The sequence below is a fragment of the Asterias amurensis genome, chromosome 9 (genome assembly GCF_032118995.1).
Source record: "Asterias amurensis chromosome 9, ASM3211899v1".
Taxonomy (NCBI): Eukaryota; Metazoa; Echinodermata; class Asteroidea; order Forcipulatida; family Asteriidae; genus Asterias; species Asterias amurensis.
Genome location: NC_092656.1, coordinates 2,753,345 through 2,766,855, shown reverse-complemented (window position 1 = coordinate 2,766,855; position 13,511 = coordinate 2,753,345). Strand labels below are relative to the sequence as shown.

Here is a 13,511-nt window from a genome sequence, read left to right as displayed (position 1 = left end):
GTGATCTCTTTATCGATTTCAGTTGCTCTTGAGTTTACAATGGTGAAATTCTTCATGGCGACCAGTTTTCTCTTTTCCTCTTTTTTGATGGATAGTTACTCACACGCCTGTTTTTAGGAATTTCACCCCCCCCCCCAAAAAAAAAAAAACATCAAGAAAAAACTATAGAATGCTCCAGAACTAATATCGCGTGGTTGGGCTCGGTGAACTTTCAATACACCACATGTTACACGAACCTTACAAAACCATTCATACAAAATAAGATTTGTCTTGAATTTTGCAGCATTTGAATTTACGAATAAAGTTTTACACACTACATATTTAATGAAATCTACTACGGCTTAACATTATATTATTTACTATAATTCTTTGAATCAGTTTGCCCTAAGCTTTGTTCAGATAACATATATAAGCCGAGTATGAATTGTTGGGTTTAACAAGATGCTTGTAAAATCCTATGGGATTGGCAAAATCTGCCCCAACAACAACCTTTTTGTTTTAGCAAATTTGTGATGTGATATTGATACCACCTGTAGTTTAAAGTAGAAACACCAAGTGATAAGAGAGTGAAACTGAGAAAAACTGAATTATAAGTCAGATTGTACATCGGCAAATTTTCTGTTGATGCTAAAGTTAACCCATTTTCAGGTTATTTATCTGGGAGAAAGTTGCATACAAATGGAGATAAATTTTAGTATTTAAAAAAAAAAAAAAAAACTTTTGAATTTCACCCCTGTTTTGGTTTAGTTCTCCATAATAATATTTCGGACAAAGGACTCACTTCATCGCATCACGTTCGATAAAGTGGATACACCTTACTTTATTTTCATGATGCTTTCCTTTGCGGTGATATAGTTGCCCTTCCAGGTTCCCCAGTGTATTCCCCTTCGGTATGGCACTCTGGGCTGCTCGTAGTATTGGCCGTTGAAGCATGCTATCAAACAGTTCCCATACCACCAACCACCTTGATAAGTTTTGGCACAGTTTTCTTCATCTCTGGAGTCGTTTTCTCTATCAAAGGTGGAAAAATACTTGTTCTTGTGAAAGTTGAGTGACGTGTCCAGTGAGCTTGTATCGTTATAAGCTTCAAGATGAAGCCTGTAGGAGAAGGTTGTCAAACCAAACTCGCCATACTCTACCCAGGCCGTGTTATTTACCCAATCCAGTAAATTCACTCTGAGTGTCCACCATCCCGTCAATTCGCTGAGTTTGCGCAAGTTCTCGTTTCCAATCCAGAATTCATTGGAGAGGTTTCCGAAACCAGCCTTGTAGGTCTCCCAGTCGCGGTAGAAATCCACGGTACCGTCTTGTCGCCTCTGGATGACGATCCATCCCCCGCCGTCATTCTCCATATCGCAATAGACCTTCAGACCCTTCTGAAAACCATTAGGAAAGATGGTGTACTCGCTGCTCCTCTCGTATCCAGACTCTAAAAGCTTCTTGCAACTTTTGAATACTTGAATGGATAACCCAGCTGTGCCTTTATTGGTATCAAAGTAGACACTCCCGCGACTCTTGATCAAATCTTGAGGATACTGCTCTCTTGATGCATTGTTCAGTTGACAGAGATGACTTTCTTGATGAAAGTTAAAGGAGACACACTGCGATGTCATAGAGCAGTCGCGTGCGCAAGTTACATGAGATCTTGTGGTGTTCGTTTTAATAGTACTCTTCGGAAATTCTTGATTAACCGCGGGGAAAAATACATGGTTAAACTCACCATTGTTTTGGAGGAAGGTCATAACAACCAGTGGGAATGAAGACAGGAGAATGATGGTGAAATTCTTCATGATGACTGCCTCAGTAACAAAAAATGATGTGGATTTCTTTTCTGTATTGTATGGAGTTAGTTATCTCACTTATTTTTAACATTGACAACTCTGACTTCACGATCTCTGATTTGATTCAAAGTCGGTAAAATGTTCGCACAGTCACAATTTTACGATCTTTGGTTGTCTGTGTCACACCTCAAAGTGGTCGTGGGCAAAGTGACTTTGTAGCTTATGGTTAATTTGATTGCTTACTTTGGTTAATAAATCATAACTGACGCTTCAGTGATTGCCCTGTAACCATGGCGATTTCTATCTCTGCTGACTTTAGTATAATGAAGGATACATCAACAAATACCTCTATAGCCATGACGATTTCACAGCAGTTAAATACTGCCCTCTTGTGATCTCTTCATCGATTTCAGTTGCTCTTGAGTTTACAATGGTGAAATTCTTCATGGCGACCCCCTGAGTTAAACAATTTTTATTTGGGTTTGGTATTGTATTGAGTTAATTTCTCTCTCCTCTGACAAACTCTACATTAAAGACGCACTCTCTCAGTCTGTAATACGGATGCACAGTCGGCGTATGCACAGAAATAGTTTTTGAGATCGAGGTAATTTCTCACTAAAATACTAAAAGATTTCAGGCCTCAAGCCTTTTTTAGGTATCTGAAAACAGATAAATTTGTGGGTTTTTTCTGTGCAACTTCGATGACAAATTGAGCCCCAAGTTTTCAGTTTATTTTACATATATTGGGATACACCAAGTGAAAATACTGGGCCCATTGTTATAAAGCCTATAAGCATAAACTACTTGCTAAGCGCAGACAAATCTTGCTGAACAGGAACAAGTTTCCAGCTAAAATTCGGTAAAGTTGCCATTCTTGCAACTGGTCCGCAACTCATTTTCTCCTGGGCAACTGGTGCTCCACTCAGGTTCTGCTCTGCCAGGCATTTAAGTCTTATTAGATTAGATTTTATATGTCATGCCCAGCATGACAATCACTTTCTCGGATTTGCACCTTAAAACACAGTGATTAAAAATAGCACAAAACACACGAACCGTAGACATTAAAACAGAAACAATATATAATGAAAATGTCACATTACTTCCAGCTCATTCCTAACTTAAATTCATGCTGACCAATTAGTGAAAATGCACTTACTTAGGTGTTTCAGCACTGACCGGAACAACTCTTTGAAATTGCAGTTATTTTAAGGTGTTCTTGAAGTGGAGCATACACATCCTGGTCATTGTTCCATTTCAATTATTCTGCTTCATGTCGACTCAGCTGAAGCATAAGATTGGAAATAAAGTGTGCAGTTAAGCTCTTCAGAAAATCTTACTTTTATTTATTTATTTATTTTTTTATTTTTTTATTTATTTATTTTCCCTTTTTCTTCTACCCTGGGGAAACCTCTCAGTGAAACACTGTTTTTCAGAAGCGCCCAGCAACTACAAAACAGAATCAATATTTTAAAAGTTTATAACTAAATTATTAAAGACAGTAGACACTATTGGTAATTGTCAAAGAGTAGTCCTCTTACTTGATAAAATAACAAACCTGTAAAAATTTGAGCTCAATTAGTCGTCAAAGTTGGAAGAAATAATGAAAGAAAAAACACATTTGTCACATGAAGTTGTGTGCTTTCAGATGCTTGATTTCGAGACCTCAAATTCTAAATCTGAGGTCTCAAAATCAAATTCGTGGAAAATAACTTCTTTCTCAAAAAACTACATTGCTTCAGACGGAGCCGTTTCTCACAATGTTTCTTTACTACCATCCTCTCCCCATTACTCGTTTTCAAGTAAGCTATTATGACAATAATTATTTTGAGTAATTACCAATATTGTCCACTGCCTTTAACAGCATAATTCAAAAAATATTATAAACACGGCACAGTTAACAATTGCAAGTTTTGTTTTTTTTTGTGTTTTTTTTTCGCAGGTGGCGTCTGAGTCTAAGATTGTGTTCGTCAAACTATCATACATAGATGAGAATCATCTAGTGTACGATATTTCATCAGCTATTCTGAAAGTCAACCAGGAGACATCACCACAGAGTGGTACAGGTATGATTTTGTTGTACAATCTACATTGGTTACCAGTTAAAACCATTAAACAGTATCGTACAAAGGCCCACACTTAGTGTATCACAACTTCTATCTAAAATTACAAACCTGTGAAAATTTAGGCTCAATCGGTCATTGGAGTCGGGAGAAAATAACGGGGAAACCCACCCTTGTTTCCGCACGTTGTCGAGAATTGATATTTATTTCAATGTTTTCTCAAAAAGTAAAGCATTTCATGGAATAATTTTTTGAGAGAAGTCTTTTACCAATACCTTCTGTAAACCCTGTATGTTATTTGTAACTTTGTGAACTTTTATTTTGTTTTCTGTTCCGAAAGTGTATAATGACTTTAAACAGAGAAAGTTTTCAAACTCCCACCAACGACATTCAAATGCAAACATGGTATAAGCTCTTCAAACCTTGATCCACGACTATTTTACTACTAGAAATCTTTGATCTGTACTGACTTACGTAACTAAGAGAGGTTTACGGTAAACCCAGGGCCCAATTTTATAGTGCTGCTTAGCGGCTGATTTTCTGCTTACTGTGTGATTTCCATATCATAGCGCTGCTAACCCTAGGCTTGCTCACCTTCCGGTACTTACCGCACAAAAATAAATGACACCACAATGCAAATCCATGGTGATTGCGCAATATGGCCGCCTATTTTGTCTGCTAACCTGTGAAACACGCTTGCACTTTAGCAAATTTATCTTGTTAAGCTTGTTAAGCACGAAAATTTGTTTGCCGTTATTAAGGAGCGCTATGAAATTGGGCTCAGGTGAGTACCTCTTTTGAGTAGTGTTGGTTCTCAAAAGAACCGGTGGTTAACGACTCAACAATTCGATCAGTATGCTCTGATTGTCTTAATTGCTCAACCGCCGTCTCTTTTCAGAACCATCACTACTACTCAAAAGAGATATTCACATGGTGTTATCGCAAACCTCTCTTAACTTTACTTCCACCATGCAGAGTTTCAAATCCTACTGACTTAAAATGTAAACTTCCATCACAGGTTCTTTTTACACTCGCCACTACTCAAAAGAGATATTCACATTGTTTTACCGCAATTTAGTTATACTTCCCCATGCAAAGTTTCAAATTCTACTGACTATACAATTGAACTTCTATCAGATGTGAAAAAGGAGAAACCCCCACCAGCCGGTAATTCCCACCACCGCGGACACAGAGACCAGAATGATGATCATCCGTACAATGATGACCACCATCGGCCGAACAATCCTTACGAGCCCCAGTATGAGTGAGTATTCATACCCCTAAACCTAAAGAATAGAGATCAGGCCTGGAGTTTCATCTTTGAAAGGGCAAGGCCATTTTTATTTCGTAAAGGGCACTTCCATTGGAAAATCTCAAAGGCAATGGGGAACTTTTGAAGGGGCACTAATGCCAAACCCAGGGGCAACTGAGGTCGTGGGCTGCATGTAGTTCCAGGCCTGAGATATAGTCGGATGTGAATAATCAGTGACCTTTGCCTTCTGTTTGGGTTAACAGTGCTGCACACTCCAAAGGAGTTGAAGTTGTTTCAGGAATGCATTTAGTTTTGTAATTACAGATCTTGTTTGCTTAGCTTTCACAAAGAGATGCGTTTGTTAGTTGGCAAACAGTGTCCGAAACATTGATTTCAGAAATAGTTTGACTCTACACATGGTTTTTGCTGAATTGTGTCTTTATGAATATGGTGGCAAAATGTCATCACATGTTACATGGTCCTTAGAAACCCTCTTTTTTTATTATTGTTTTTTTGTTTAGTTATTCGACATAAAAACACATAATCAAAACAAAACAAAAGCCAGGGACATATGCCTCGAGTTAAAAAAGTTTACCAAAAAACTGTAGCCCAAAGGCCTTCAATTCCAATATCCCTGGCCAGTCTTCCCGATGTACAGTGTATGTAACTCTTTTATGAATGTATTCTCTCTGGCAGTCATCATGGTGGGGGTGGAGGAGGAGGTGAACGCTGCTTTGTGTGTAACAACTTCGGCCATCTCAGCTATGACTGCCCAAAGAAAGGCGACCCTCAAAACCGTAACTATAGAAACAAAGGCGGAAACAAAAAGGTAAGACTTGACTTTGTCATCTGTTTGCAGTCCAAACTTATTCATATGTTTTTAATCATTTTGTGTAAAAAGAACATTTTAGAAGCTTACAATTAGATAATTACATTAGTGTAATCACTTATAATTAAAGCTATGTTTTGTCAAAGGTGCCTATTTTTTGTATCATTTGAATCTCTATAATGATAAAAAAAAAGAAAACCAAAAGTACAAATTTTCTTACTTTTTAAAAATACAGATAACAAGGGTCAAAGTGCTGTATTTGACTGCCACTTTAACACTCAAGATGACCAAAAGAAATTTCTTATTTGGGTAAAATAAGATATTTTGTTTTGTCATAATGAATGAATAAATGCTGTCTGACTAGTCATCTTTTCTTTAACTAATACCAATGGCTTCTAACTGGCACCCTTAAATCAACAAAATATGGAGACAACCAACATTGGGGTTTTATGGTACAGAAGATTTTATGTTTTCATTGAAAATTGGATCTTGTTGTCTATGAAAGATTGATCACTAAGAATTAATCGGATAAATATTTCCATTGAGAGTAATTTCTAACATGTGTTGAAAAATCATTGGAATTTTATGTTCTTGTTCTCTCTTCTGTCAGCAGCAAAATTGGGGGAGAAAGAATCGCAAATATTAGAGACGTCAAAGAAAACAGTATTTCCAGGTGAGGAGAAACAAAAGTTACGGACCAAAGAAGTTGTAAAAGGGAAGTTGCAAGTTAAAATATATACCTAAATAACAAGATAGACCCTAACCCTCTAGTGTCTTTGACTAGAGACCCTCTAAAACCCTCCACAATTCTCCACCAAATTCAAAGCTTAAATTTGATGGGAAAATCTAGAAGAACGAAGGCTTGTTGGCCAAAAGTTTTACTTGGTCATAATCGTAAGCAAAGAATCGGGGCTTACGTAAGCAGGTTAGCAGATAATTTCTGCTTATGCGTGTGCGTAGTCCACTAAACTAGGCATTCTTCGCTTACACAGCCTGTTGTAATGGAAGACTTTGGAACGCTAGGTGGCAGCAGACTTACCAGGCAAATTTCCATTGTTTACGTAGTTCTGAACATGCGCACATTACAGAGAACAATGGTTTTTAACTGGTAAGTCTGCTGCCACCTAGCGTCCCAAAAGTCCCCCATTGGGCCCAGCTTCTTTTTGATTACATCGCCAACATCAATCTAACCATGGGAGCAGGTCTCGTCTTGCTTTCCTCCATGTCAAATCAACTCCATTATTTGTGTAAAAAAAGTCATGTACAATTTTTAAAGATGAGGTATTTTAAAATGATCTATTGTATTGGTCCTTTATGCTTCAGCAATATGCCCAGTTTTCAAATAGCTCTATCTAACTTTCCTTCTTAAGAAAAAGACTTGAGTGAAGATAATAAGTAAGTTTATCTTTCCGATAATTGCAATCGTTTTTTTCTTTCTTTCATGTATTAAAAACATGTTGATCAGTAGCATGGTGCAGCCACCTTTCTTATTTTCTCCTTTTCCCCTACCTTTTTGTACCATCGATATAGTAATGATGTAGTCAGTGTTCCCAGAGTCCTGGAAAATCATGGAACTTTAAGTTACTATCCAGGAACTTCCAGCTATCAAAATCATGGAATTTTAAGCTATCAGAAGCACAATCGACAGGAGTATGGTTTTTCAGGATTGTTCCTTTATTCAGGATTTCCTCAAAACCTCCTTGAACCATAAACATTTTCTTGAATGAAGTAAAGTAAATTATCAAAGAGAAAACAACAAGTTGGCATTGTGTCCAAACCTGTAGTTTTGTGTTTCACAGAGTTTGTAACATCTGGAGAACCCAGAAGAACCCACAGTCATCAAATTTCATCCCTGACACTGTTTCAAGTGTGATGACTGACCGGTGAATTGTTCATAGACTCCTAAGATATCAAAAACAGTGTGAGATCTGATCATGGAAAACACAAAGACCGTTTCCGAATTGGCGGCTATAGCTATTGCTTTGACTGTCGTTAGATGACATATCCTTCAACACATGTTGGCGTGGTGATCCAGCCATAGCCGTAGCCGCAATCACTAATTTGTACTGGATGGTCAAGGATTTCATTTACTGGGGAAACCTGAACCAAAGCAGTGCCGCACGGGCCTCACCATGTAAGAAGTTTATTAGTGCACGCTTTGCCATGTTATGGCGATGCTTTGCTATTAATTGAATTTAGTATGAAAATGTCATCCAGGAAAATTAAGCTAAAAAAATAATTTTGAAGACCTGTTGAAATTACAGAAGTTCTAATTTTGTTTAGAAATGTTTGTACTTTTTTTTTTTTTATTCTTGCCAGTCAAAAACAGAAAATGTTTTGTGTATTGGGCTACGTCACACAAGGTGATTAAAGGAACGTTACAGAATTGGTAAGAAACAAAAGTCGTGGAGATAACAGATTTACATAAAACTTACACGGTCTAATGATGATGACAGTTGAAAACATCCCTTGAAATATTTCTGTCTGAAATGTCATAATTTGGTGAGAAATAAATAATCTGATTTCGCATTTGGAGTTTATCACTCAGTGAGCGTTTTATTCATTTTTGTTTTGGCATCGATGCGATGCAAAATTTGTAATCAGTTTTTCACTTTTCTCTCGTGACCCAGATGTCTGATCGATCTTTAACTTCTACAGGTTTGTCAGTTTATGTAGATGGTGGATTACATAAAGTGCTTACACTGCCAGCAACTGTTATGCTAGCAAAACCAATTCTGTAATGCTCCTTTAACAGGCAACCGGTTCTGGGCATTCTTAAAGTAGTTTTTATAAGAATAATCTACATAGCAGAATAGATACTACTACATATTATTTTCCAGTGCGCGCTAATCCTCCAATCAGATGCACGAATCGGAGTGTGATATCAGACGATAAACTACTCCCAGTTTTTATATTGCACTCTGCATATTGTGAGTGTAATGCATCACGCCCCGCATACAGTCAGTGCAAAAATTACATTCTAAACTTTGCTCGTGCAAAACTAAAAACAAAAACATAACCTAACCTCCTTGACTTTGGGGCTGGAAGATAAATTCGTTATCGTGCTCGTGGAATACGGAAAAATATACCGCGTCTGCATCTCATATCCAACTTGGCCTACGGCCTCGTTGGATATGGGACGTAGAAGCGCTATATTTGCCCGTATTCCACTCGCGCTTGTGTGATAACTTATAATAGTTGTTATGCAGTAACACCATGTGTATACCTACTTGCTGGTTAGGTTATGTTCTTTTGAGAAGTAGTTTTTCTATATCTTTTCTAAGATTTTGATCTAAGTTTCAGATCGTTTGTTAACAATGACTCTCACCTCTGTAACTTTCTTGGGGATTCTAAGCGTCTGAGTGAGAAAAATGTCTCATGTGAATCCAAAGTTTTTTGATAGATCAGGACCCAATTTCATAGAGCTGCTAAGCACACAAATTTGCTTAGCATTGAAGTTCTTGCCTTGACAAAAACAACTATACCAATCAAATTTTCACGTGATTTTCAGGATAAGCAAACAACAGCTGAAAACCAGTAACAAGCAATATGCAACAAATGAAAATTTGGTTTGTAATCCTGTTTTGATCAAGGAAGAAAACTCATGCTAAGCAGCTCTATGAAACTGTGCCCTGGTCAACACTAAGTTGCCTGTACAAAATACCACCTGTGACAATATCCAAAATTATATACCTTTATTATATGTTATTATATGTATGTAGAATCACTCTGAATAGTTTGAAACTGAAAGATTTGGTTTTGTATGTGTTATGAGATGATCTGACAAAAGTTGATGTCAGAATTTGTTGTTCCTCACAAATGTCCCCAAATGGGGACCACTGTGCCCTATATGCCCAACGGGCAACAAGTTTTCCCTAGTTGGGATTGTTTTTGATAAGTAGGGATCACTGATGCCCAGAAGGGGATAAGAGGTGTTCCAAAATGGGCAACAAGTTTTGCCCAGTTTCAAACTGGGTAACAGTTGTACCTAGTTGTGATTGTTTGGGATATTTTGGGACCACAGTTGTCCTGAATGGGATAAGAGGTGTTCCAAACTGGGCAACAGTTGTAACTAGTTGGGATTGTGTTTGATATTTTGGGACAACTGAGGATTCCAATCTGGGCATTACTTTCTTTCCCAATTAGGGATAGTTCTAAATACAAATTTAGTGTAATCCACCTATGATGCGTTTGTGTATTGATTTAGTAGATGGACCCTAATATTATATTAAACTTATGTTCAGTCTTTCATTGTTAATTTGTCTATTGTTTCATTTAGAATGATGTCACTTTTGATACTCCCCGCTGTTACCATTGATTTTGTATCACTTCTGGTTTGTTTGAAAGGTTTTCACAAATTGTACGCTAATAGTAAGCACCCTTCACGTGTTTAAACGATCTGTTTTTGTAAACCATGCTCCAAACCGAATCTGTTGTAACCAAATCTGTTGTAAAAGTTGCAATGTTTGTTTCTCACAAGTAGAACATGTTATTCTAAATTTCTGACAAAGGCAAGGAAATAACATGTGAAGCCCTGCAAATTAATGTTGCCTATTTCAATTGCCGCAACCAAAATAATGTGTAATTTTTAGGCCTAGTAAACATGTCATCCCAGACACAACCTAGACCATTTGTTGTTGTTTTCAACTAAAACATGACCACCAAGTTTAATGAAACTTTTCCATCTTCATTTGGATGGTGATGGTCATAGAAACCTGATGAATGTGAATGAAACTTCCTATTAAAGGATTTGGGTACTTTTTCAAAATGTCCACAGATTTACATTAAACTTACAGGGTTTGAAGATAATGATAGTGGAAAGCTTCCCTTCAAATATTATTACGAACTTAGGTTGTGTAGTTTTTGAGAAATGAGTAAAACAAGTCCCAAAATAATTTTGGTTCATGAGACCAAAATTATTTTAGCATGCAAAATCCCCTTCACCAGTTATGATATTATACCAAAACCATAGCATAACTGGTTAATACGTTTCTACATGCTAAAACTGAGACGAAAATTACTACTTTTACTCATTTCTCAAAAACTACAGCATCTCAGTGAGTAAAATTTCAAGGGAAGCTTTCTACTATCATAATCTTCAAACTGTGTAAGTTTAATGTAAATCTGTGAACATGTTGTTCGAAAAAAAGTACATAGACCCTTTGAACAATTAGACAAATTTTTGTTTAAAATGTTAAAAAGAATGTCAAGGTTTTAAAAAGCTTGTGTGATTGTTCGGAGGACTAATCATCTTTTGATCCAACTTGCTAAGTAAGTGTCACCCAAATTATCAGGGATGCAACTTTTCAGCTGATCAGCTGATTTCCTCTTTATCTTTTCAAAACAGTGCCATAGAAAACTGAAATTTTTTTTACAAAAGTTAAGTGTGATAGGCCATTTCCTTCTTTCTTTTTGCAATTAGAAAGTTGCATGTCTGAATTATAGAGTGTTTAAGTTAACAATCAAACTCCCAGAACCCACACACAAAATGGCTTGGTGCAGTTGTCGATGAAGTGCCGATATGGCTTCGTACTTATGAAGTGTTTGCATCATTGGGTTGGCACCCTTGAAGTAGACTAAAGAAATCCAACAGACACTGGTTACCTGTAAATGCCCAATCCATCTCCAACACAAATGCGATTCATTGTTAGTGATGGGAGCTAATTGTAATGACACTTAACACCTTGGGGTGGTTGTGGGAGGGGAGTGATGAAGTACCCATAATGGTTCCTTGAGGGGGTAGGTGAGGTGTATGGGATGTCTCCACAATGCCATAGGTCTGTATTTTGTTTATGGTGAAGCCCTCCTCTATAGGTGAAGTAAGTGGGCTTTGGTTGGTGGCCCCTTTTAAGATTTTGAAAAAGAGTTCTAAAAAAGGAAAGGATGTATTCATGGAGTGCTAAGGCTGTCGGTGGTTTTTCTTTTCTTAATGCTCGAGACAAAGAGCAGTTCTGTTGATGACTCTTATAGACTTTACTGCATCACTGAAAACCAAGGCCCAATTTCATAGAGCTGCTTAAGATTTGTTTTCTGCTAAGCACAACTAAGAAGGGTACCAGTTACATTTTGTACATGTGAAATTTGTATTTCAGCTGCTAACCTTATTCTAGTAAGCATAATTTTGTTGTGCTTAGCAAATTTGTATGTTTAGGCAGCTCTATGAAATTTGGCCCTGTGTTATGATGAAACTTCTTACCACCTATTTATGTGCTTACATCTCTGGGCAGGGTTTATGGGCCGTAGTATAGTTTGCACAGATTTCCGCGTTAAAGGAACACTTTGCCTTGGATCGGTCGAGTTGGTCTTTGAAAATCGTTCTGTGACCGTATGATGTAAAATGTATGGTTAGAAAGTTATTGTAAAAGTGGAATACAATGATCTACACAAATATGCCTCGAAATTGCGTGGTTTTCTTTTTACCCTGTCGACTAACACGGTCGGCCATTTATGGGAGTCAAAATGGTTGACTCCCTTAAATGGCCGACCGTGATAGTTCGCGACGTAAAAGGAAAACCGTGCAGTTTAGAGTGATACTTGTGTGGATCATTATATTCTACTTTGAAAACATCTTTCTAACCATATGCATTTCATAACAATCGGTTTCAAACGTTTTTAATATACCAACTCGTCCGATCCAAGGCAATGTGTTCCTTTAAGCAGTATAAAGTTGCTCGCGTAGAAATAAAAAACTAGCCAAAATTGCTTTCAGAAACAGTCGACCAGCCAGAGTACCATGTAATGTTTACTTGTGACTGACTGGTGTCCTGCTAACCTTTGCTGAGCAGAAGAATCAGCTAAGCACAAATTTGGCATGCAGGCTGTGTACCAACTAAGCAGTACCGTCCTTTATACAGCCTAAATATTCTTATTGTGTGCTGTCATTTCATTAGACAAAATCAAGTCAGCAAAGTACATTCCTAAAACAAGTTATTGTTCTTTTGATATTTTTGTGGAATGACGACATTTTCAAAAACAAATATTTCTTTTGTTAATTATTATTGTACTTAAAATCATATATATTCTTCTTTTGTTATTTTTGTGTGCGTTTTGACAGCCCTTTATATTTATTTTTTAAAATACTGTGCCTCGTCTACCTTAAGTGTTATGTAATGTTATAGTATGTTAAACACATTGTGTCTTTAAAGAAAAAACTTTAATATGTTTGAGGCAACAAAGAATAAAGGAAAGACGTAGATTTGACAAACTCGGTTGTCCGGTCGTGTGATTTTTATTCACCAAAGCCATTTTCACACCGCTCTATTCCCCGGGGGCTGGCCCTTGGATTGTTTTACCCTGGTCTACCCCGGCAACTTGCTGTTCAAGGCAGTGGACACTATTGGTAATTACCCAAAATAATCATCAGCATAAAACCTCACTTGGTAATGGGGACAGGTTGATAACACATTGTGAGAAACGGCTCCCTCTGAAGTGACATAGTTTTCGAGAAAGAAGTAATTTTCCATGAATTTGATTTCGAGACCTCGAGTTTAGAATTTGAGGTCTCGAAATCAAGCATCTAAAAGCACACAACTTCGTGTGACAAGGGTGTTGTTTCTTTCATTATTATCTCGCAACTTCGACGACCAATT

General features: G+C 37.3%; 2 protein-coding genes across 7 annotated transcripts in view; one reads left to right on the top strand and one right to left on the bottom strand.

Moving 5' to 3' along the window:
• Positions 1-10,180, top strand: part of LOC139941453 (uncharacterized) — a 33,330-nt gene extending 23,150 nt beyond the window's left edge. The window contains exons 21-25 of one of the 6 annotated variants that reach the window (XM_071937960.1): positions 3,721-3,844; positions 4,979-5,105; positions 5,790-5,922; positions 6,536-6,595; positions 7,722-10,180. In XM_071937960.1, coding sequence (XP_071794061.1) covers positions 3,721-3,844; positions 4,979-5,105; positions 5,790-5,922; positions 6,536-6,568 — 417 coding nt within the window. In that variant the 3' untranslated portion in view covers positions 6,569-6,595; positions 7,722-10,180. Of the gene's footprint in view, positions 1-3,720; positions 3,845-4,978; positions 5,106-5,789; positions 5,923-6,532 lie in introns of all 6 variants that reach the window. The other 5 variants (XM_071937959.1, XM_071937957.1, XM_071937956.1 and 2 more) reach the window with 5 other exon arrangements.
• Positions 816-1,790, bottom strand: LOC139941746 (microfibril-associated glycoprotein 4-like). The gene has a single exon (XM_071938361.1). It carries the CDS (start codon positions 1,788-1,790, stop codon positions 816-818), a length of 975 nt encoding a protein of 324 aa, XP_071794462.1.
• Positions 10,181-13,511: the final 3,331 nt, after the last annotated feature.